Raw genomic sequence first — 26,450 nt, 5'->3', positions numbered from 1 at the left:
ATGGCCTAGTGTTTAGAACTACAGCCTCAGTACCCCTGAGGTTGTGGGTTAAAACTCTGTGTTTCTCTTTGTGACTCTGGGCAAGTCATTTAATCCTCCACTGCCCCAGGTACATTAGATAGATTGTGAGCCCACCGGGACAGATAGGGAAAATGCTTGAAGTACTTGTATATAAACTGCTTTGAATGTAGTTGTAAAACTACAAAAAGGTGATATACGTCCCAGATGGTGAAGGAGGGAGGGAAGGGTGGTGGTGGAAAGAAATAGAACAGACATTGAAGGAGGGTGGAGAGGAATAGACCCTGAAGGGAAATGTGAAAGACAGAGTGGGGAGAAGACGCTGGAAGGGAAGAAGACAGATGCCAGATTATGGGGGAGTGGAGGGAAAAAGATGGGTGCCAGACCAATTGGGGGGGGAGGGTGAAGGGAGAGGCACAGTAACAGAGAAAATGGAAGACGCAGAGAGAAGACACACAGTGGATGGAAGGAATTGAATGAGAAGATGAGGAAAGCAGAAACCAGACAACAAAGGTAGAAAAAAAAATTCTATTTTCTTTTTTTGCTTTAGGATAAAGTAGTATATTAGTTGTGTTGATAAAAATTTATAAACAAAGCCCTGCCAGCTAAACATCTCTTTCAGCAGCCAGAACTTTGATTTATAAGGAAGGAATAAGCTAAATATTGCAGTACTGAGGCTTATATGGATGCTGCAGGGACGGTGACGGGGCGGTGAATGGGATGGCGGTGACGGGGTGGTGAAGGGAATGGCGGTGATGGGGCGGTGAAGGGGACAGTGGGCCGGGGAAGTGATGGGGACAGATTTTTTCCCCGTGTCATTCTCTAGTTTCAATGATGGTTCTTTTTATTATGTTTTAAATCACAATTAATATTTTTAGAAATAACTGCAAAGATGTACACATGGAATTTATTGTAAACATTCCTCCAAAAATAAAAATTCAGCTTTTGAAAAGAAAAAAGAGCATCAGTCAGACCAATGCATTTAACACTCAGTGGCACTTTTTCAGGATATGCATTGTGATATTTTTAACAGCAAGCATTGTCTCAACACAAGTAGGTTTAATTAGAGACTCAGGAAGCAAAAATCCAAAATGCCCAGTGTCCCGCAGTTCAAATGCATAGGCATATGGGATGCCATTTTTGTATGCCCAATCCATGGAGCTGCCAGAGCTCACATCTGAAAAAAGAAAAAAAAAAAGACATATGGTTATTTTTATTTGAGTTGCAGTAATTTTTATTGAATTTTCAAATAACAAACAAGTATAACAAAACAAACAGAAGAACATAAAAACTAACCTACATTGGCTACATCTTACACTCGAGAGCTCACAAGAAGTTCTCTATTAATTTATCTAGTCTCCCATGTAGCCACCCCAGGTAGCGCTATAGAAATAATTAATAGTAGTAGTAGTAATAGCATGCCCATTTTTCTATTATAGTCCCCTCATATCTGATACAGTCAAAATAAAATTCTACCAATAAGATTCAGTAATAGAAAGAGAACAGAAACACAGAAATATGATGGCAGATAAAAGCCAAAATGGCCCATCCAGTTTGCCAAACCACAGTATCCACTATCTCCTCCTGTCTCTAAGAGATACTACATGCCTATCCCACGCTTTCTTGAATTCAGACACAATCTTTGCCTCCACCACCTCAAGGAGACTATTCATGCATCTACTACCCTTTCTGTTAAAAGTATTTCCTTAGATTACTCTTGAGCCTCTTAACTTCCTACATGCCCTCTCACTCTGGAGTTTCCTTTAATTTGAAAGAGACTTGCCTCATACGTATTTATGACATGCATAAGAACATAAGAATTTGCCACTGCTGGGTCAGACCAGTGGTCCATCGTGCCCAGCAGTATTTAAATGTCTCTATCATATCTTCCCTCTCCTACCTTTCTCCAGAGTATACTGTGGCCAGGCCAGGCCCCAAGTGAGTGGGAAAACCCGGCTCGGACCACAGGTAAGATTTTCAGTGTGCCTTTTATGTGGTTGGTAGAAGGAAAACCCAGACACTGGATTTCTTATAAACAAAACTTCACTGGGTTTATTGTAGGCAACAGAAAAATTATCCCAAAACCAAAATAACTGTTTTTAACAGTTTCTGGTATTACAGTTCACGTCATTCCAGTGCCTGCTCTCTATGAATCAGTCCAGGGACTGGACAGTCCTTGTCAGCATAATATAAGCAAAAAAAAAAAAAAAATCAAAATATACTTTACAGTCTTTTGGATTCTTAAGCTCTCCCCATATGGGGCTTGTGGCTGTTCCTAGCAACAGTTCTGCCAGCACTACTCAGGCACTACAGGTGCCAGCACTACTCCAAAGTATAGTGCAAAAATCAAGTGGCAAAAACGTATTCTCTCACTCTGTTTTAAAGAATAGCAATTTATCCCACTAAGGACTTTCACAGCCCTGCTCTGCAGGCTGTGTGGAAGCAAGCCTCCCTTTGCACATAGCTGTTCAGTCCCTCCCAAAATGCCCCCCAAAGTCCTTTAGCTTTGGTTCTTTGGAGACTTTGCTAAGTGAGGTTTTAATCACACATTAAAACTCAGGCACTGCTGCCTTGTTACTACCTGTAGCCTTAATTCAGCCCAGGTTTCTTTGGCAGAGACTTTTCTTTTACTGTGATGAAGGAAACAGCTTTTCACTGGTCATTTTCACATGTCCATGCCTTCTTCTAGCACACATTCCCCTGGGTCAGTCTCACTGTACCTCCCTCACCCTGTATCACTGGGGCTAGAGCAGGGGTGGGCAAATTTTTTGACTCGTGGGCCACAATGGGTTCTTAAATTTGCCAGAGGGGCCGGGCAATCAGGGGGGGTGCAGTGCAGGGGATTTTCTGATGCGCCAAAGAATGATGGCATGAAATGACTTACAGAGTATACTAGAAGCTGGACCATAGTTGTATCTTACACCATATGCTGATTGAAGAGCGACTATTGCATTGTATGCTGCAGATTCCTGTACCATAGAAGAAAAACATATTTTTTACAAAACTTTTATTTACTAGATTAAATCTTAGATAACTAAAACTGAAATAATTGCATTACATTATTTTCAAATATTTCAGTGCCTAACAACTAGAGTTATTAATATGCATTACCACATTAGCAGGTGCTAATCCCATTAACATATGCTATTTTCCTGCAGGACCCATTTTGTGCAGTGGGATCTAGTATACCAGGGGTAGGCAATTCCGGTCCTCAAGAGCTGGAGCTAAGTCATGTTTTCAGGATATCCACAATAAATATGCATGAGATAGATTTGCATCTGAAGAAGGAAGTGCATGCAAATCCATCTCATACATATTCATTGTGGATATCCTGAAAACCTGACCTGGCTCCGGCTCTTGAGGACTGAAATTGCCTACCCCTGTAGTATAATGTACTTTGATTAAAGCCATGTACATCATCTAGGGCAGTGGTTCCCAATCCTGTCCTGGAGGACTACCAGCCAGTCAGGTTTTCGGGATAGCCTTAATGAATATGCATGGAACAGATTTGCATACCTGTCACTCCATTACATGCAAATCTCTCTCATGCATATTCATTAAAGTTATCCCGGAAACCTGACTGGCTGGTGGTTCTCCAGGACAGGGTTGGGAACCATTGATCTAGGGCACATTTTACGTGAATGGAGACAGAGCAATAGCTTCTAAGTGCAATTAGATGCCTAACTGTTGTTTACTCTGGATACTTAACTTCCGTTTGAGCACCTAATTAGGGGGGGATGCACATAGTTTTCAGAATATGAAAATATATATGTTTCAATCCCTGCCCTCATTCGCCCTCCTTCTCTCCCCCCCAAGAATAACTTTGTTAAATGCAGATCAAAGTACATACAATGAACAACATACTTGTGTTTAGCCAGTCACAGAGTTGTCAGTTTTCAGACAGCCCATTTTGGGTAAAACACTGTTAACGTAAGAGTTGACATACTGATCAAAGGTCCATCAAGCCCAGTATCCTCTTTCCAACAGTAGCCAGCCCAGGTCACAACTACCTGGCAAGATCCCAAGGAGTAAAACAGATTTTATGCTGCTTACTCTAGAAATAAGTTGCGGCAATAAAGCGAAATCAGCTGCAAATTTATCAAAAAGTTTAGAACTTGTTAGACTCATTACGCAATAGATGAATAAAATGTGGGAAAACCTAGCTATATAATGATTGGGGGGGGATTGTTATATTCTGATGTAGTATGATTGCACAAATTTTTCTTACAAATATTCAATAAAAAATATTTAAACATGAGAAATAAGCAGTGGATTTCCACAACCTATCTCGATAATGGCTTTTGGACTTTTGTTTTATGAAATTATCCAAACCTTTCTTAAATTCTGCTAAGCTAACTGATTTCACCACATTCTCCAGCAACAAATTCCAGAGTTTAATTACCAGTTTAGTGAAGAAATATTTACTCTGGTTTCTTTTAAAACAACTACTTAGTAGCTTCATGCATGCACCTAGTCTTCTTCTCTCGAGAGCCTTCTTTCTAGTCTTCTCTCTAGTCTCGTTCTCTCGAGAGCCAGAAGGCCCAGGCAAGAGGCGGGAGCTTGCTTTCACTCTCACAACCAGCAGAAGGGGTAAGGAGCGTGTTTGAGAGGAAGGGCGGGTGGATGCTGCTTTCAACACGGGGGTGCGATGCGGTTCTCGCGGGAGGGGGCGTTCGTGGGGGGGGGGTGCGATGCCGGTTCAGGGGGTGCGATGCCGGTTAAAGCGGGGGGAGGGGGTGATGGAGCAGCGCCGGTAGCCTCGGGTGGGGGGGTTTGGTGGAACGAATCAAAGCGTGTTTCCATTCATTCCTATGGGGAAACTCGCTTTGATATACGAGTAACTTGATTTACGAGCATGCTTCTGGAACAAATTATGCTCGTAAACCAAGGTTCCACAGTATTTGCTTTCGTAGCCACCTTGTGCGCCCAGCTTTGGGTGACCTATATAGAATATAGGAGTTCATATCTCACGCTTACAGATAATTCATCTTAAAGACAAATATATCAGTTCAGTGTGTGTTAATAAAGTCAATGTAAACGAGATTGAATATGCATGTTGCTATCTGTATACTCTCCAGTTTCAAAGCAGTAACTAAATAATTTAACAACTAACTGAAACTTGCTGGTAGCACAGTACATTGGCATACTGTAGCAACATAGCATGGATTACACTGCTGGGGGTCTAATTTGGCTGTTCAGCCTTGGTTAGCAATATGATAGCTATGCTAAATTCCTCATAAAGATTATCCTGAGGTTAATAAATTAAAATAGTATTAAATGACTGGCAGAGAATATACAAATTGTTATTTCCCTCTTTGGCCAGCACACTGTAAAGTCCTGTAGCATGCAAAATTTAATGTGGATGATGTAGTAATTGGACCATACAAATTCTAGCTTTTATAGATACAGATTTGCTGCCTCCAGGGCATTTTAGCAGTAAAAATAAAATGCTGCAGGCTTATGCAATACTAATTTACCTTACCACTATTAATGTTTCGTTGCAGAACTACGGGAAAGAGGCAAACACAAACCCCTAATTCTGTAATCATAGCACTGGATTTAGTAAATGGTGCCCAAATTTTGAGACTGGAATATTTGGCACAGAATGTTATTCTAAAAGAGTTGATTTTGGGGGGATCTTTTGGCTCTTTACCCAGTCATATTGCACCTGTGTTGAGTCTGATCCTTGTGTCTTCTACTTCATTGAATAAAGGCTCTTCCTAAGTACACGGCCATTGTGTCTCTCGTCTGCTTTGGTATCTTGCCTCACTTTTAGAGGTTCAAATAAACTCCCTAGTTTAAAAATGTTATTTCCTGTTATGGAAACTCCGGACCATTAGATCCCATTTTAGTTTTAATGCATTCAGGCTTTTGGTTCAATCTTTAGCTTTAAGCACTTTAGACTACTGTAATTTGATTTATTTAGCTTCATGTAAAAAGAACATCAAAAGGATGCAAATTATCCAACATACAGCCGTTAGACTGATATTTAATCTGAAGAAGTTCGATCATATATTGGATTATTACTGGCGTTTACATTGGCTGCAGATTGAAGCAAGAATATTATTTAAGTTTAGTTGCATCTGTTATAAGACACTGCATGGCTTGGTTTCTACTTACCGGTACATCATTGCTCACTTTAAGTTTGTTGACAGAATGTGCTTTGCACGGGATTCTAGATTATTTGCATTTCCTTCAGTAAAAGGCTGCCTATATAAAGATTCTTTAATAGAATTCTGGCTTTAGGGATAAGAATTTTGGGATTATGATTCAAAGGTCTGATACTTATGTAATTTTTGGGAAAGCGATAAAAATCTATCTATTTGAGAAATTTTTCAAATAGCTGAATTGTTATTCACTGTGAATGCGTAGTACTTTAGAATTGTGAACCACACAGAATTGTAAGGTAGTAGCAGTATATAAATGAATTGTTATGTTATTCTGCTCACCTGTTGATATAATAGAACCATATATCTGGTGAACAGTTTGGGTAAATATCAATTGTTGCATGTCACCATCCCTGATGAAGGTCCCACTGGAGGACTGACACAGATGCCAAGATGCCAATGTCAGTAAATCCTAAGCTACCACTGCTTCCATTACTGGCCGAAATAGAGATAATCCAGTTTGAATGTAGATTCAAAAACGTAAAGCCGAATAGCAGAACTTAGAAAATGTCTAATATTAAATCTGAGATACTGTTATCACTAATAATAAAACCCTAAGCACGCATGCGCACTCCTTCATGCGTGATCCCTGCCTCCATGATACGTAGCTCCGTGGCCTGCGGCAGAGAAATGTTAAAGTGTTCGGCGTGGGCATATGTTCGGGACGTGTGCGCATGATGGTTTAATGTATCCATCAGCAGTTATTGTATGCCGGTTGCCCTTTCCACTGTATACAACACAACGCGTGATTAAAAAAAAAAGGTAGGTGGGAGAACGGGCACGATAAACAGACAGGCAGGGACATTGACAGAAAGACAGAAATAGAGACACATACACTGAAAGACAGGTAGGTAGGAGTGAAAGACACACACAGAAGGACAGGAGGCCAGGGAGAGAGATGGAAAGAAAAAAAAAAACAGACAGCGGACAAGGAGAGAGACATACAGAAAAAAAGAAAGACTGACAGACAGCGGCCAAGGAGAGGGAGAGAAAGAAAGAAAGACATACAGATATGGGGCCAGGGAGAGACACTGACAGAAAGAATGACAGACAGACAGGGGGGCCAGAGAGACAGACAGACAGCAGCCAAAGAGAGAGAGACAAAGAAAAAAAGACAGACAGACAGAAAGCAGCCAAGGAGAGAGAGACCAAAAGAAAGACAGACAGAAAGCAGCCAAGGAGAGAGACAGAAAGAAAGACAGGCAGACAGACAGAAAGCAGCCAAGGAGAGAGAGACAGAAAGAAAGAAAGAAAGACAGACAGACACATCTATTTTAGCACCCGTTAATGTAAAGGACTTAAAGACTAGTATAAGAAATATGAGCCGAGCCCTTCTGTCTCACAAGAAAATAATACTTATCAGTGAATGACATCCTCTTAATAACTTACCACACACTCAAAATTTGGAATCGCCGCATATTTGTAGGAGTACGGATACAGCAACAACTGGGCATATGCATGAAAGGATAGGTAGGCTTTGATTTGCTTCTTGCGTTTGCGGAGAAAGTTAGCGGCAGCTTTTACTTCAGGTTCTGATTCGGGATAAAGTCCACAGTAAGTGTCATCACAGGGGTGCAAAGAAGCACCTTCATCTTCAAATTTGAAAAGGAAAGAGAGATCAATGTGACTTTCATGGGCAATGCTGAGAAAAAATCACTTTAGCAGGGATGTTAACACAATATCCCAGTGAAAAACTGCAACAGTGCCAACTTGGTTTCACTTGTAGGAAAACATTATTAGTGTATATCATTGCCCTAAGTCTCACTTGCTCTTTTCTTGGACTACTGTCACCCCTAAACCGTTTATAGTTTATTTAACACTTACTATACTACTCCAACTGGCAAAGCAGGTTTAAGCGGTGTACAAGCAAAATAGGGGAGAGTGTGCAGTAGTAGTTAAAGCTATAGCTTCAGCACCTTAGGGTTGTAGGTTCAAACCCACGCTGATCCTGGGCAAGTCACTTAATCCCCCCATAGCACCAAGTACATTAGCTAGATTGTGAGCCCACCAGGACAGACAGGGAAAAATGCTTGAGTACCTGAATAAATTCATGTAAACCGTTCTGAGCTCTTCTGGGAGAACAGTATAGAAAATTGAATAAATAAATGAAATAGAGAAAAAATGAAAAGAACTATAATAATGACAGGATAGAGTTATACACAAACAGAAGGGCCTTCTCAAGATTTGACTTGATTGTTGTGCTCCCTAGAATAAGGGTTTGGTTTTTGTTGGTTGGGGGATGTGTGTTTATCTAAGTGTAATTGTTACTTTCCTATCTTGATTTGTAGTTCTTTTTACATTTTTTAGATTGTACACCGCCGTGCTCTACTTCTACAGTTACAGGTGACATAGTAAGTTCACAATGAGTAAATAAATAAATCAGTCAACGGAAAAGATGGAGTTGCAGCTAAATTTATGGATAAAGCAAATGGTGAATGAGAAAAAAAAGCACAGTGGACAGCGTTACTCGAGAGGGTTCAGAGGAGAGCGACGCGTCTGATAAAGGGGATGGAAAACCTTTCATACACTGAGAGATTGGAGAAACGGGGGTCTCTTTTCCCTGGAGAAGAGGAGACTTAGAGGGGATATGATAGAGACTTAGAAGATCATGAAGGGTATAGAGAGAGTAGAGAGGGACCGATTCTTCAAACTTTCGAATAATAAAAGAACAAGAGGGCATTCGGAAAAGTTGAAAGGGGACATATTCAAAACGAATGCTAGGAAGTTCTTCTTTACCCAACGTGTGGTGGACACCTGGAATGCGCTTCCAGAGAGCGTAATTGGGCAAAGTACGGTACTGGGGTTCAAGAAAGGATTGGACAAGGGAAATAGAAGAAAAGGGGATAGAGGGGCATAGATAGAGGATTACTGCACAGGTCCTGGACCTGTTGGGCCGCCACGTGAGCGAATTGCTGGGCACGATGGACCTCAGGTCTGATCCAGCAGAGGCATTGCTTATGTTCTTATGTTATGAAAGCTAGCGATATTTACAAACACGTCACCCAGGGGCAGGAAATCATGAAACTCTTTTCTGAAAGTTCAGGTTGGCTAGCGCATTTTAAAAAGCAGTATGCGTTACAAAATGTAAGTCTTTCTAGGGAGGCAGGTTCAGCTGACAATGAAGCTGCTGAGGAATTTAAAACATACCTGCTAAGTGTAATTGAAGAAAAGGGTATGTGCCAGAGGAGGCATTCAATGCAGATGAGACTGGCTTGTTTTACAAGCAGACTGGGAAATGGACATATATAATGAAAATGGCAACAAAAGTCCCAGGATTCAAGGCATTTAAAGATCATACCACACTGCTACCATGTGCCAATGCCAAGGGTGATTTCAAATGGAAGCCTCTAATGGTCTATAGAGTCCAATATCCTCACACACTTAAAGGAAAGAACCTCCGTTCTATCTTACCACATGTGGTGGAATACAATTTGTACTACAGCCAGGTTTGAAAGAGCGGCTACTCTCAAGAATAGATCCCTTATCTCCTTCACACGTGTGTGGAAGCCTTTGCTAGATATTACTTCGCCCCCTTACTAATCGGTATTGTATTAGGTCTTTTTGGGTTGTTTCACTCTCAGTCATACTTTGTCATTTCAAGATGCCTATATTATTGTATTGTGGAGACATGCTTTTACATTTGTCGCTGTACCTTTCTATTTGTTGTATTTGCACTTCCATATTGGTTTTTTCTCTTTTGATACTATGATGTTGTACACTGCTCATTTTTGTACATTCTTATAAAACAATAAAACTTATTGAACTTAAAAAAAAGGAAAGAACCTGAACTACATGCAATAATGAGCATCAATGTTGGAAAAATAGTTCAGTGTCATGAAGGTATGTGATCCCATGCTAAAGCACAGTCTAAAATTCAAGCTTCTGACAAGCTCTACATTTGCCCCTTATGCTAAAACCAAAGGACTTGAGAAAGAAAGCCAAGCAGACAAGGCTGACACAGTTTTTTCAGACAACAAGTCGTGAGACACACGCACCAGAGGTTGATGTGACAGAAGTTGACTTGCCAGCCTCGACTCATGCACCAGAGGTTGATTAGGCTGAAGCAGACCTGCCAGCACCAACCTCTTCATCTTCTACAGATACAGTACTGTCATTCTGGAGCTGTACGCCTGTCCCTCTCCAGAGGTTGATGTGTCAGAAGGAGAACTGTCAGCCTCGGCTCATGAGCTAGGTTGATCAGGATGAGTGATACACTTTGAGTAATACAGTACAGTACTGTACACCTGTATTTGTGTAAAGCTGGTTTTTGTCAAGCAATGTTTTCATACATGGTAGTATACCATCTCTTTGTATATGTCCATTTCTCAGTCTACACTGTAACATCCTGAACCATTTTGTCCCAGCGTAGCTAATGCACCAAAACCCCATTAATTTCTTATGGGCTTTGGTGCATTTGTCACAGGAGAATTGCTACAGTAGCTTTGTAAAAGAAGACCTAATTGCATACTGCGGTTGTATAATAATGTACAGTACATTTCTGTACCATCTCTTTATATATGTCCATTTCCCAGTCAGCGCTGTAGCATCCTATCATAATAGTGAGCACACTGAGGGCTCCTTTCAGAAAGCCCAATAGCATGTCCCAGCATGGCTGCATATTTATTTTTCAGTACTGTTGTGTGTAATTTTTCTTTTAACAGTGTTACTCTACTTCTAATGGTGAGAAAACTATGGTGCATTGCTTGGATTAATGAGCAGACTTATTCCTTACTGTGGTAGTGCAATACCGTATACATTCAGTGGCGTACCAAGGGGGGAGTGGGGGGGGGGAGCTCCGCCCTGGGTGCAGCCTTAGGGGGGGGTGCACAGCCGGCCAGGTCTGGAAAATTCTACCGGGCCAATCAGCCTGCCTCTCCCCGACATCAATTCTGCCATCAGAGAGGAAGTTCGGGCCAGCCAATCGCTGCCTAGCTGGGCGGAACAGCACAGTTACTTACCGTAACAGGTGTTATCCAGGGACAGCAGGCAGATATTCTTGACTGATGGGTGACGGCACCGACGGAGCCCCGATACGGACAATTTTAGAGTGATTGCACTCTAAGAACTTTGAAAGTTCTAGTAGGCCACACCGCGCACGCGCGAGTGCCTTCCCGCCCGACAGAGGCGCGCGGTCCCCAGTTAGGATAAGCCAGCTAAGAAGCCAACCCGGGGAGGTGGGAGGGACGCAAGAATATCTGCCTGCTGTCCCTGGATAACACCTGTTACGGTAAGTAACTGTGCTTTATCCCAGGACAAGCAGGCAGCATATTCTTGACTGATGGGTGACCTCCAAGCTAACAAAAAGAGGGATGGAGGGAAGGTTGGCCATTAGGAAAATAAATTTTGTAAAACAGATTGGCCGAAGTGTCCATCCCGTCTGGAGAATGCATCCAGACAATAATGTAATGTAAAAGTGTGAACTGAGGACCAAGTAGCAGCCTTGCAGATTTCCTCAATGGAAGTAGATCGGAGGAAAGCTACAGACGCTGCCATAGCTCTAACTTTGTGGCCCGTGACAGAACCTTCCAGTGTCAGGCCCGACTGAGCATAACAGAAAGAAACGCAAGCAGCAAGCCAATTGGAGAGAGTGCATTTAGATACAGGATGACCCAACTTATTAGGATCAAAGGACAAAAATAGTTGAGGAGATGATCTGTGGGGCTTAGTACGTTCAAGATAGTAAGCCAGAGCACGTTTACAGTCCAAGGTATGCAAAGCCTGTTCACCTGGATGAAAATGAGGCTTTGGAAAAAATACAGGTAGGACTATAGACTGGTTAAGATGAAAGTCAGACGGCCGGGCCGGTGTTCCCTCTAAGCTGAGCAGGAGTCCTCCACCCACAGTCTCACCAATAGAGGGTGCTGTTTTACTGTCACATTTTTCAATTGTGAGGGACAGGCAAGTTCTGCAGGACTCCAGGGAACATACCTGTCCTTAGCGACTGAAAATATTCCACCCCCTAGTGGTAGCAATGCAGCTGGAGGACACCTGCTCAGCTTAGAGGGAACAGTGGTTCACCTTAGGAAGAAATTTGGGGTGTGTACGGAAAACCACCTTATCATGGTGAAAAACAGTGAAAGGTGGATCGGCCACTAGTGCATGCAGTTCACTGACCCTCCTGGCAGAAGTGAGAGCTATAAGGAAGACCACTTTCCAGGTAAGAAATTTGAAATGCGCTGTGGCCAAAGGTTCAAAAGGAGGCTTCATTAAAGCGGAAAGAACCACATTGAGATCCCAGACCACAAGAGGAGGCTTGAGAGGTGGTTTCACATTGAAAAGGCCCCTCATGAACCGAGAAACCAAAGGATGAGCCGAGAGGGGTTTTCCATGAATTGGCTCATGAAAGGCAGCAATTGCACTAAGGTGAACTCTGATAGAAGTAGATTTAAGACCAGAGTCAGACAAGGAAAGAAGATAGTCCAACACCAGTCCCACTGCTAGAGACATGGGATCATGGTGATGTAAGAGGCACCAGGAAGAAAACCGAGACCACTTCTGTTGATAACACTGGAGCGTGGCCGGTTTCCTGGAAGCATCAATGATAGAGCGGACAGGCTGAGAAAGGAGTGAGTGAGCCAAAGTCAGCCCGAGAGATACCAAGCTGTCAGGTGCAGAGACTGTAGGTTGGGATGCAGTAGGGTCTGCTGATGCTGAGAAAGCAGAGAAGGAAACAGTGGAAGAGGTATGGGTTCCCTGGAACTGAGTTGAAGTAGAAGGGAGAACCAATGTTGCCTGGGCCACCGTGGAGCGATGAGAATCATGGTGGCTTGTTCCCTCTTGAGCTTGAACAGTGTTCGCAGCATGAACGGTAGAGGGGGAAAAGCATATAGGAAGAGACTGGTCCAATCCAGGAGAAATGCATCGGGCGCCAGACGGTGAGGAGAGTAGAGTCTGGAGCAAAACAAGGGCAGCTGATAGTTGTGGGGAGCTGCAAAAAGGTCCACTTGAGGAGTGCCCCATTGAGCGAAAATGGTCTGAAGAGTCGAGGGATCGAGAGTCCATTCGTGAGGTTGGATAATTCTGCTGAGATTGTCCGCTAAGGAATTCTGTTCCCCTTGAATGTAGATAGCCTTCAGGAATAAGTGACGAGCTGTCGCCCAAGACCAAATCCGTTGGGCTTCCTGACACAACAGGCGAGAGCCCGTTCCTCCCTGTTTGTTGATGTAGTACATTGCAACTTGATTGTCTGTGCAAATGAGTAGTACTTGAGGAAAGAGAAGATGTTGAAACGCCTTGAGGGCATAGAACATCGCTCGGAGTTCCAGGAAATTGATGTGGTGTTTCTTTTCCTGGGCAGTCCAAAATCCCTGAGTTTGGAATTTGTTCAAGTGAGCTCCCCAGGCGTAGGGGGAGGAATCTGTGGTGATGACTAGTTGATGAGGAGGTAGATGGAACAGCAGACCTCTGGATAGATTTGAAGATGTCAACCACCAAAGAAGCGACTGTCGAAGAGACGAGGTCACAGATATGTGTTGTGAACAAGGATCCGTCGCTTGGGACCATTGGTTCGCTAAGGTCCATTGAGGAGTACGCAGGTGGAGACGTGCGAAGGGTGTGACATGTACTGTCGAAGCCATGTGCCCCAATAGCACCATCATGTGATTCGCAGAAATGGTAATCTGTTGAAACACCTGCTGACAGAGATGGAGGATGGCGTGAAGGCGGTTGGATGGAAGAAACGCCCTCATCAGAACAGTGTCCAGAACGGCTCCAATAAATTGAAGTCGCTGGGTTGGAATGAGGTGAGACTTGGGTAGATTGATTTCGAACCCTAATAGTCGAAGGAAGTGAATGGTCTGATTGGTGGCAAGCAGAACCGCCTGAGGGGAATGAGCTTTGATCAACCAGTCGTCCAGATAAGGGAAGACTTGAAAGTTGTGAGAGCGGAGATAGGCCGCTACCACAATCAGACATTTGGTGAATACCCTGGGAGAGGAGGCCAGGCCGAAGGGTAGCACTTTGTACTGATAATGATGTTGATTGATGAGAAAGCGCAGATATTGCCTGGACGTCAGATGGATAGGAATATGTGTGTAAGCCTCTTTGAGATCGAGGGAGCATAGCCAGTCGCCCTGAGCGAGAAGAGGGTAGAGGGTGGCAAGAGAGAGCATTTTGAACTTCTCCTTGACCAAACATTTGTTGAGATCTCTGAGATCTAAGATGGGTCTGAGGTCTCCGGTCTTTTTGGGAACTAGAAAGTACCGGGAGTAAAAACCCTGACCTCGCTGATCTTGAGGAACTTCTTCGATGGCATTGAGAAGAAGGAGGGATTGAACCTCTTGAGCGAGAAGGAGGGACTGAGACTTGTTGGAAGCAGACTCTTTTGGCAGGCCTAATGGCGGAGGAGTCTGAAAATTGAGGGAGTAGCCATGGGCTATGATCGAGAGCGCCCACTGGTCGGTGGTGATTACCTCCCATCGAGAGTGAAAAATGGTTAATCGACCTCCTATGGGCTGTGGAAGAGGACAGGAGGGAGGGAGACTGGCAATGCCCAGGAGAAGGGAGTCAAAAGGGCTGAGTCGGCTTAGTCTGAGTGACATGCTTTATGGTAGGCGGCTGTTGCTGACGTGCTTGTTGGTGCTGTTGCCGCAGCCTCCGAGGTTGTGGAGGTTGAGGCTGAACTGGCCGAGCAGAAAACCGCCTCTGATATGATGGCTGCTGTCTAAATGGACGAGGAGGAGGAGGCTTCTTTTTATTTTTCAGCAAAGTATCCCACCTCGTCTCATGGGCAGAGAGCTTTTGAGTAGTGGTATCCATAGATTCTCCAAAGAGCTCATCACCCAGGCAGGGAGCATTGGCAAGGCGGTCCTGGTGGTTCACATCAAGGTCGGAGACTCGGAGCCATGCCAATCGTCTCATCGCTACAGACATAGCTGTGGCTCGGGATGTGAGTCAAAAGTATCATAGATGGACCGGACCATGAACTTCCTGAGTTGTAGGAGACTGGAAGTGCATTGTTGGAATGCAGGAAGCTTACGGTCAGGAAGATACTTTTGAAAAGAAGAGACTTGCTGAATCAAATGTTTCAGGTAAAAAGAGAAGTGAAACGCATAGTTACCTGAACGGTTGGCCAGCATTGCATTTTGGTAAAGTCTTTTACCAAATTTATCCATGGCCTTGCCCTCTCTGCCAGGAGGGACAGAGGCATATACACTAGAGTCTGCCGATTTTTTGAGGGTGGACTCCACCAGCAGAGATTCATGTGGCAGCTGGGGTTTGTCAAACCCTGGAATAGGAATCACCTTGTAAAGCGATTCCAGCTTCCTAGGGGCTCCTGGAACGGTGAGAGGAGTTTCTAAATTTTTGTAAAAAGTTTCCCTCAAGATGTCATGGAGGGGTAACTTTAAAAATTCTTTCGGAGGCTGGTCAAAATCCAAAGCATCAAGAAATGCTTTGGATTTTTTAGAGTCAGACTCTAGAGGGATGGAAAGGGTGTCCGACATCTCCTTAAGAAACTTGGTGAAGGACGAGTGCTCTGGCTTACCAGCAGGATCCTGCGCCGATGTAACATCCTCCTCCGAGGAATAATCTGCCTCGGTACCGAGGGGGTCATCAGAATCATCCCACAAATCAGGGTCCCGTACCGATGACAGACGGCCCTGAGAAAGTGGGGTAGAAGGTTCGGTATGCTTGGTTTTGCGTACCGATTTACCAGACCTCATGGACACCGTACCGGGTGACTGTACAGCAGTACGGGTGTCAGAGAACAGCACCGGCTCCGAAGTCGAGTAAGCAGTGCGTCGAAGAGACTTCTGTTCCGCCGAGAGAACAGGCATAGAAACAGATTTTTGCAGTGCCGACAACGTCGATGCCGACAAAATAGGCTGTTCGACGATCGGCACCGAATGCTCAGTAGGTACCGACACTGGAAGGCTCGGAGTCAGCAGAGCCGGGAGCAAGTGTTGTAACTGCTCCTTAAGCTGGACCTGAAGGATGGATGCTATTCTCTTATCCAGAGGCAGTCCCGATGGCACCGGTACCGCTTTTTTCTTGCTCGGTACCTGCGGTGCAGCTCGACACTCAGGCGAAGTCGATGCCGATGAAGAGGCAGTGACTTCAATAGGAGCGGAGCGTTTGCGAGGCCAGCGCGCAGTCTGCAGGACTTGGCTCACTGCTTGTTCGACTGGCGGGCTAAGGACAGTAGGGGATGGCTTCTTAGCCGGCTTACCTACAGGGTGCGACACCGAGGATGGATCTTGCGGTGTTGAAGTCACCGGTGCCGATTTGGAGGAAGATGACGGTGCCGATGCCGGGGGAACTTCCATGGCGGCACCGAAAAGAATTCGCTGTTGAATTTGGCGATTCTTTAGAGTTCTCTTTTGGAGAGAACTGCAGCGGGTGCACGTTTCTGCCCTATGGTCCGGACCCAGACACTGAAGGCACCACTTGTGCAGGTCAGAAAGAGAAATAGGACGTGCACACCGCTGACACTTCTTAAAACCCGGTGAAGGGGGCATGAAGGGAAAAACGGCCGTAGCAAAATCGAAGCCCGAGGCTTCGATGGTGCCAACAGGCCCCACCGGGGCTGACCGGAAAAAAGTCGAAAAAAATGGACCTTTTTTTTTTTTTTTTTTTTAAATAAAAGAAAGAAACGATAAGGTGAATAAATCACAACAAGAAAATAACGCGCGAGCGGGAAGGCGAGAAAAATTTGAAAAAATTTTCCAACAGCAGCGTCTTCTTAGCTCCGCGGAAACTAAGAAACTGGGGACCGCGCGCCTCTGTCGGGCGGGAAGGCACTCGCATGTGCGCGGTGCGGCCTACTAGAACTTTCAAAGTTCTTAGAGTGCAATCACTCTAAAATTGTCCGTACCGGGGCTCTGTCGGTGCCGTCACCCATCAGTCAAGAATATGCTGCCTGCTTGTCCTGGGATAACTCCTCTCCAACGGCAGAATTGACGACGGGGAGAGGAATGCTGGTCGGCCCGACGCAGGGAAGGAGAGCTTGGGGCGGCAGCAGCTTTGGGGCATGTTACCGGATGGCGGTGACTTGTGGGGCTGTTCCCCAATGGCGGCGGCAATGGCTTGGGGGAGGGCAGGGAGAAAGAAAGGTGGCAGGCAGGGAGACAGAAGGAAAGAAGGGAAACAGAGAAAAAGAAATGGGGCATGAAGAGAGAAAAAAAGAAAGGGAGGCAGGGAGAAAGAAAGGGCAGGGAGAGAGGAAGAAAAAGTTGGGGGAGGGAATGAGGTCTGGAGGAGAGGAAGCATACAGGCTGAAAGAAGGGAAGAAAGATTGGATGCACAGTCAGAAGAAGAAAGTGCAACCAGAGACAACAAGGTAGAAAAAATGATTTTATTTTCAATTTAGTGATCAAAATGTGTCTGAATTTATATCTGCTGTATATATTTTGCACTATGGCCCCCCCTTTTATTAAACCACAATAGCGGTTTTTAGCGCAGGGAGCCTATGAGCGTCGAGAGCAGCCCTGGGCATTCAGCGCAGCTCCCTGCGCTAAAAACTGCTATTGTGCTTTAGTAAAAATGGAGGGGGGTATTTGTCTATTTTTGTATGGTTGTTATTGAGGTGACAGTGCATAGAGTCATCTGCCTTAACCTCTTTGAAAAAACCCCAGAATAGGAATGATAATTAATATTTTCTCAGCGTACAGTGTGCTTTGTGTTTTTTTATATATTTTATTGTTGATAGATCATTTTGACTTGGTCATTTTAAAAGTAGCTCGCAAGCCCAAAAAGTGTGGGCACCGCTGAGCTAGAGCGTTGAAGCTGCATGTTTCTGCTGTAAAGGTCATCTCTGACGCAACCAGAAGTTGCATCAGAGACGACCTTTACGGCAGCCATATGCAACTACAACGCTCCGGCTGCTGTAAGAAGGCATTTTAGACATCGCTGACCACAGGACAGGGAGGTTTGTCGGACCGGGCCTGTTGTCCGGGCCGGGGGAGGGGGGAAAGCGCCACGAAGGTAAGGGGCAGGGAGGGAGAAAGGGAGAAAAGGTGAGGTGGAGAGGAAAACAGGGTAAAACAGAGGGGGGGGAGAAGGACGCTGAAAGCACATGGGGAAGACAGAGTAGGAAGAAGATGCTGAATGGAAATGGGGAATAGAGAGTGGTGAGAAGATGCTGAAGGGAAATGAGGAACAGAGAGTGGGGAGAAGATGCTGCAGGAAAATGGGGAAGAGAGAGTGGGGAAAAGACGCTGAAGGGAAATGGGAAAGAGAGAGTTGGGAGAAGACGGTGGTAGGGAAGAAGACAGAGATGCCAGACTATGGGAGGAGCGGAGGGAAGAAGATGGGTGCTAGACCAATTTGGAAGGAGGGAGAAAGGGAGAGGCACAGTAACAGAGCAAATGGAAGATGCAGAGAGAACAGAGACAGTGGATGGAAGGAAGAGAGTAACAAGAAGATGAGGAAAGCAGAAACCAGAGAAGACAAAGGTAGAACAAAAATTTTCTATTTATTTATTGCTTTAGGAGACACTGTTTCACTGTTTCTGTGGTGTTGCATTGTATGCAGAGTCCAGCTTCTTGCTGGTTCAATTTAACCTTTGTCTATGTTTATCCTCCCTTTTACAAAACTGTGGAGCATTTTTTAGTGCCAGCCGTGGTGGTAGCAGCTCTGATGCTCAGAATTCTATGAGCGTCAGAGCTGTTACCACAATAGCTAAAATCCACACTACAGTTTTGTAAAAGGGAGAGGGGTTAATTTGTGATGACATATTCCATACTAGGTGAAGGTGTTTTCTGTGTTCTGTGTGTTCAAAAGACATAGTTTTCTGTTAGGATTGATGGTGTAGGATTGATCTGTACTAGTCTGGCTTGTTTAGTTTTACAATGGGTGTATTGATGTTGTACTGCTCACTGCAGTATGTAAGATGCTGCCTTTTCCTAGGTATTCATGTGTGACATGTGGCTTGTTACTAAAAATCATGTTTTTTGTACAGATGGGGGGGTGTGTGTGCAAAAAAATGATGGGCCCCAGGTGTCACATATGCTAGGTACGCCACTGTATACATTACTCTATTTATTTTTCAGCACTGTTTGCAATTGTTTTGTACTTTGTGACCATTTGCCTATGCCTGCTATCCAATTCCCAGGTTAGCAAGAATATGGGATGTGGGTTCAAAACAGTCCACATATAGCAAGGCACACTATCCTGAGGAACAGAGCCCACAGCCTGGGGTTATCCCATCAGAATACACCAGAGGGAGTGACACTGCAGGATCTCCTCAGGAGGAAAGCACACATGCAACCAGTAGTTATTCCCCTGACTACCAGAGAGGGAGATATAGAGCCCAAAGTACACTACCTTCACCTACCCTATTTTTCCTATAGGATCCATTATTCACTTTATGTGGTTTTGAGACTCAAAATGTTCTGCTGGAACCTAACCTCTATTAAGGCACAGCATTTCGTTATGCACAATTTGGCAGACTTTTCTGGGAACAATACTTACAGCGAATAATGAAACATAAAAACATAGAAGATGACGGCAGAAAAGGGCTACAGCCCATCAAGTCTGCCCACTCTGCTTACCCACCCCCTGTCTATGCCCTAATGACCCAATTTCCTTATCTTGACCCTCGTAGGGATCCCACATAGGTATCCCATTTATTCTTAAAGTCTGGCACGCTGTCTGCCTCGATCACCTGCATTGGAAGCTTGTTCCAATGATCAACCACTCTCTCTGTGAAGAAATACTTTCTAGTGTCGCCATGAAATTTTCCGCCCCTGAGTTTGAGCGGGTGCCCTCTTGTGGCCGAGGTTCCCTTGAGAAAGAAAATATCATCTTCCACTTCGACACGTCCCGTGAGGTACTTAAATGTTTCGATCATGTCTCCCCTCTCCCTACGTTCCTCGAGAGTGTAGAGCTGCAATTTGTTCAGTCTCTCTTCGTACGAGAGACCCTTGAGCCCCGAGATCATCCTGGTGGCCGTCTGCTGAACCGATTCAATTCTGCGCACATCTTTACTGTAAAGTGGCCTCCAGAATTGCACATAGTACTCCAGATGAGGTCTCACCATGGCCCTGTACAACGGCATTATGACTTCAGGCTTTCGGCTTCCTGGCTCCAGGCAGATAGCAGACCTCCCTAGATTGCATATCTGGTCTGCAAATTGGTCCCTCGGTGCCCCTCAGCATGAGAGCAAACTGTAAATCTTATTCCCTCCAAATTGAAAAATAATATAAAAGATTGCAACTACTTCTAAATATACAGCCAGGCTAATTTTTTTAACTAAGCCAATTCAAGACGGTTAGTCCACTGCTGAAGAAATTACACTGGTTACCTATAGAAGAGAGAATTCAGTTGAAAATCACCTATATAGTTCATAAAGCTATACATGGAGAGAATTCAGACGGACTAGTCTCCTGTATCAATGTTACAAATTTCTTCCAGAACTCCAGATTGACCCAATGTTTTAAGCTGACCGTCCTTCCCTCTTCACATGTTCACTGGAAAAAGTTGTATGGAGCTAACTTTGAATTGAAGGTCAATGAAGTCATCAGCATATGCTGGGTGTCAGACCTTGCCTCTTCTGTTTCCTATGATGTTGAAATATGAAAATAGCAAACATATCAGTAAGGCACAAACCCAGAGTTTGACAGTTTAGTAGGTTAGCGGATAAGCAGAATAGTTGGGGAGTCTGGTTGAAAATGTTCTTTTGTAAGCAGATTTTAATAGGGATTTGGGAGTGGATACCAAAGTATATTAATAGTTTTACAGTACTTTGTCAGCAGGAAAATGAGATGATTGGTCTTATGTTGTCTTTTACTTTGTGTCTGTATGACTGATGGATAATAATAATAATAATTTTATTTTTATATACCGCCAAAGCCAAAGTAGTTCGAGGCGGTTTACAACAAGAAGAGCTGGACAGTCAGCAAAGAAATAACAATGAAGTCCTTGAATACAATGAAATCTTAGAATAACAATGATGTCTTTGAATACATGAATATTTGTAGGGAGGAAGAGAGAGAGTGAGAGTCACATTGTAGGGACGTCAAGTGCAAGTAAGTAGAGCACAGGGGTGAGGCTTTTTAAGAGTTCTTGGTTAAAAAATCAGTTGAACAGGTTGGTTTTAACTAGTTTTCTGAAGTTAAGGTATGATGAGGAGTGCTTGATGAGATTGCCTAGCCAGCCATTCTGTTGACTTGCTTGGAAAGCAAGAGTTCTGTCAAGGAATCTTTTGTATCGGCAGTTTTTTTATTATTGGGTAGCTAAACATATGCATTCTGCATGTGGGCCTGGTGGGACAGTCCAATTTAAAATGGGCGACCAGGTATGGGGGGGGGGGGGACAAACCAAGAATGGATTTGAAACAGAGGCAGGCAAATTTGAACAGCACTCTTGCTTCTAGGGGCAGCCAATGGAGGTTTTGATAGTAGGGGGTTATGTGGTCCCATTTTTTTATACCGAAGATCAGTCGCACTGCTGAATTTTATATTATTTGGAGTCTTTGAATGTTTTTCTTGAGAGAACTCAGAAAGATGATGCTGCAATAGTCGAGCAGGCTTAAAATTGAGGATTGCACCAGTAAATGGAAGGATGCTGCGTCGAAGAACTTTCTGATGGTTCTTCATTTCCATAGTGTTGAGAAGCCTTTATTGATCAGTAGCTCTGTGTGAGTATCTAGAGTGAGGTGACGGTCCAGTGTCACTCCCAGGATTTTTATGGTGTCGACAAAAGGGAAGTTCTGTCTATTCAGGAAAATTGAAGTGTCTTTGATTTTGTTGTTTGGGCTTGCCAGGAAGAATTTGTTTTTTTCGGCGTTGAGTTTCAATTTGAACTCAGTCATCCATGATTCAATTTGCTTTAAAGTTAATGCTAGATGATTCCTTGTCTCAGGAGTCAGGCTTGTTAGGAGGAGGATTATGGTGATGTCATCGGCGTAGATGTAAAATTTGATTTTTAATTTTTGCAGTAGATTCGCCAATGGAGAAAGGTAAATGTTGAATAGAGTGGGAGATAGGGGAGAACCCTGTGGGACTCAGCTGGAGGATTGATTATTATTGCTATAGACTCGGTACGATCGTTTAGTCAAGAATCCTTGGAACCAATTTAATACATTACCGGAGAGTCCTATTGTTTCCAAGCAGTCAATTAGGATGGCATGATCGACCAAATCGAAAACACTACTCAAGTCCAGCTGAAGGATTAGTGCACTAGAGCCTTGGCTGAATAGTGTCAGGAGGGAGTCCAACAATGAAGCAATAACTGTTTCTGTGCTGAATCCAGAACGAAAACCTGATTGGTTGTCATAAAGTATGCTGAATTGTCCAGGTACGTTACTATCAATATATTGGAATTCTATGTTCTTATCTTTTAATGTTTGAGATGATTTTGATTATAAACTGTTTTGTTTTTATTTTGGGCTAGGCGGTATATTAAGTTTTTAATAAACATAAACATTACAATGGGAATCAGCAGCCTGCGGTACAAAGATACAACAGGTTGATGACTCCTACGGTACATCAGGGAGTAGTAAAAGCTCATTGTTACTGCACCTTGATAATTTGCTCTAAAAGTGAAAAAAAAATGAGCCCTGTATTGTACTGGTAGCCAGGGAAGTTTATACCAAAGTTGGCTTAAGCCAGGGCTGCCCAAGTCTGGTCCTCGAGATCTACTGGTAGGCCAGGTTTTCAGGATATCCACAATGAATATGTATGAGATAGATTTGCTTGCACTGCCTTCTTGGTATGCAAATCTCTCTCTCATGCATTTTTATTGTGGATATCCTGAAAACCTGGTCTGCCAGTAGATCTCGAGGACCGGACTTGGGCAGCCTTGGCTTAAGTCATAAGCCAGATGCAGTGGCTCAGAGTTCCTAAGAAAAAGGGCACCAAAATCCCCTGCCTCTTATTTCCTCAGCTTAACTTAAAAAAATTAGTGAGGTGGTCAGCAGAGAAGCATAGCCAAGCCAGGACAAAGATGCTGCTTCAGGACTGCCCCTGCATGTCCTCCTGTCATCCCTCCCCTTGAGGCACAGTATATCTCTGTTTGAGTATGCTTGGTGGGAAACAGCTGATGCAGAAGTAGCATTTATTGTAAAAAGTGTTTCAGCATTTGGCCCTGTTCTCTTTGCCACAGCTGCTGCTATAGTGCATCAAGAGCCAACATCTCATGAAGAATAAAGGTCATTTTTCTGCCCAAGCCCCAAGTGAGAGGGGCACTTTGATCTGACCGCTGATCCAGGAAGGAAGGAGGGAAGGAATTTTGCTGAAACTTGGGCGGGGTGGGGAGGGGGTGAGCATGCAGAGCTGAAGGAAAAAGGGGAAAGCGTAAGGGCCTCTTCTATTACACTGCACTAGCAGTTTCTAGCGCGAGGAGCCGCGCTGAATGGCCCACGCTGATCCTGACGCTCATAGAGTTCCTATGAGTTTTGGGAGCAGCACGGGCCATTCAGTGCGACTCTCTGCGCTAAAAACTGCTAACGCAGTTTAATAGAAGAGGGGGTAAGTGAGTGATATTTTCATTCTGATTTGTTAAACAGGGTTTCCTGGGACACACTGACATATCTAGTGTTTGGGATATCCACAATGAATATGCATGAGAGAAATTTGCATATAACAAAGGAGATACATGGAAAATCTCTCTCCTGAAAACTCAAATGCCTAGGTGTCTCCTTTGGACTGGGTTGAAAACCAAAGGTTTAATATAATGGATTTCATTTGACTTTTCTACTGTTTTGAAAGGGTTTATTGGTATTTGGTATTTTTTGATTTATATGAGTTCTTAAACCCAGAGACTGTTCTGTGTTGGCAGAGGAAGGGAGAATTATGAAATTAAACAGTGCAGTTTCTGCGCCAACTGAAAATGTACCCATTTATGCGGCTTATACTACAAGATTGGCTCCAAGTTGGGGGGGGAGGTGGGGAGGAGGGATAAAAGCAAAAGGGTGCCACAACCTCTTGAGCTGCCCTGCTGACTGATCAAAATGAAACTGCATCTTAGGAATGCTCACTGCTTCTGTCATCACCTTGAGGATCTTTTACTAAAGTGCGTTTTTGCACTTATGGTGCCATAACAACAAAAATCAGCATATTCTCTGAAATTAATGCATGGACATGTGTATCAGTGTACATAGAGCCTGGCTGCAATTAGATATCTGAAAATTTTAGAATAGGTTAACCTTGAACTGATTTCATACTTCCTTGAGATAAATGCGACTGATGCAGATGCATGCCGAAATATGGCCATGTCGGGTCTTGTTTCAATAAACTAACTGGCATCATGCTGCTACTCCTATCTTTATATTATTGTTTGTTGGACATTTTCTCTATCTGTGACTGACTAACCCTATGTATGTCTATTTAAGTTAAGCAGGTATTTGTAGAATACTGCTTAGGCACCATACTAGCATTTATATATGTAAATGTTATTATTTATTCAATTTTCTATACCATTCTCCCAAGGGAGCTCAGAACAGCTTATATGAATTTATTCAGGTACTCAAGCATTTTTCCCTGTCTATCCTGGTGGGTTCACAATCTATCTAATATTCCTGGGGCAATGGGGGGGATTAAGTGACTTGCCCAGAGTCACAAGGAGCAGCATGGGTTTGAACCTACAATCCCAGGATGCTGAGGCTGTAGCTTTAACCACTGTGCCACACTCTGTATATCTGTGCACCTAGCTTATAGAATTGCCTTGCACGTGTTTCTTAGGCAACCAATTTTAACCCCAGAATTACTGGTTTATATTATAAGGATAAACCAAGATGCAACAGTCTTTTAGTTATGCTTCTTGGTGTTCCTAGCAGCCAAGAATATGCACTACCTGTAATCAAGTTTTCAAACGTACCACACCAATTCACTTTCCAGTTCCGATTGGCATCTGCACCGTAGCAGTGGAATCTGGAGTTCTTGGATCTTGTTTTTCTCCAAAACCGATCCTGGAAAATTAAAACAAATGGTATAGAAATTGCTTGTATCATAACCCGGCTATCTCATAATTCCTCTATTCCATGATATTCACCTGGCACAATACAACTAGGATTCTCTTCTTTGCTTACCATTTACATATTATGCAGACCATCATGTTATGGTAAGAAATGCATTCAGCAGTGTCAGTTTAACAATTTTATTAAGATTAAATAATAAAATCATCAGTATTGGAGGAGCAGTATGATTTCATTCATGAGTATTGCAGTCATCCTGAATTAGTGATAACTAAAATCATATCAATTATGTAAACATTCTTGCTTTTCTGAGTAATTCATGAATCAAAAAGTCAAGAAATCAAAAATATATATAAAATTTTTTACCGGACTGTCTTAAAACATTTCTTGACTAACTTTTGGGACCTACCATCAGGTTTACACAAAATGGCAACCACTTGATTTTACCTAGGGAAGCACATTTATAATAAGTTCTAAGATATTTACCTTGGTCCAGCTGAAATGATAGCCATCAACATTAAATACTGGCATGACATAGAAATAGAGTCGATTCAGAATCCTTCTCATGCCAGGATCACTATGGTATGTGTCAACCGCCTGTAAGACAAAATACAATAGTTAAAGTAAGTCAGATTATAGAAGAACTTTTGCAGTCTGACACAGTTTTGTTAAATTAGTTCACAGTTCCAAAAAACCATTGTGAAAATTCAATTTCATAATGATAAATACAACAAATTAACCTCTTGAGCAAGCCATTTCTTTTCCTCTTCAAGGAACAGAAATGAGGGACTTTGTTCTTGAGATGAATAGCAAAGGGATCCACCAAGGGGTACACCATACTTGCAAGTTCTCCTGGGCAATACCATGTTGAGAGACCACTTGTGGGATTGCATTATCTTGCTTAGTCTGTTCACCAGACTGTTGTCTTTCCCCGCCAGTTATGTGGCCCTGAGTACCATGCCTTGACTGAAAGCCAAGTACCACATCCTGACTGCTTCCTACTTGTTGACATAGTACATTGTCTGTTTGGATGAGGACAATTTGATGCATTAGCTGATCTCTGAAAACCTGATGTGAAGCTGAGTCTCCTGAGAAGCAGACTATTTACCATGAATATGGAGTCCATCTGCATGAGCTCCCTACCCAGGATGGATACATCTGTATTCAGTGTCTTCTAAGGAGGAAGAATTTGGAATGGGAGTCCCAGGATTACATTAGGTTAAATGGTTCATCACAGGAGCAGCTCCACAAGTTCCGGAGTGACAGAGATGATGTTTGCTAGGTTCCTAGTGGCCTGATACTATGCAGCTAGGGTCCATTGAGCCTGCCTTAAATGGAGGTATGCCATGGGCAAGGCATGCACAGTAGGGGCAATATGACCTAGCAACCTCAACATCTACTGAGTTGAGGCT

General features: G+C 43.6%; 1 protein-coding gene across 1 annotated transcript in view; it reads right to left on the bottom strand.

Moving 5' to 3' along the window:
- Positions 1-911: 911 nt before the first annotated feature.
- CPA6 (carboxypeptidase A6) overlaps positions 912-26,450 on the bottom strand; it is a 165,386-nt gene continuing 139,847 nt past the window's right edge. The window contains exons 7-11 of the mRNA XM_033933670.1: positions 25,525-25,635; positions 24,942-25,032; positions 7,575-7,777; positions 2,903-2,987; positions 912-1,195 (exon numbers count right to left, since the gene is read on the bottom strand). Of these exons, the coding sequence (XP_033789561.1) occupies positions 1,008-1,195; positions 2,903-2,987; positions 7,575-7,777; positions 24,942-25,032; positions 25,525-25,635 (678 nt within the window). The 3' untranslated portion in view covers positions 912-1,007. The remainder of the gene's footprint in view (positions 1,196-2,902; positions 2,988-7,574; positions 7,778-24,941; positions 25,033-25,524; positions 25,636-26,450) is intronic.

Source organism: Geotrypetes seraphini, chromosome 2 (assembly GCF_902459505.1).
Source record: "Geotrypetes seraphini chromosome 2, aGeoSer1.1, whole genome shotgun sequence".
Classification (NCBI taxonomy): Eukaryota; Metazoa; Chordata; class Amphibia; order Gymnophiona; family Dermophiidae; genus Geotrypetes; species Geotrypetes seraphini.
This window is presented reverse-complemented; position numbering and strand designations above follow the sequence as displayed.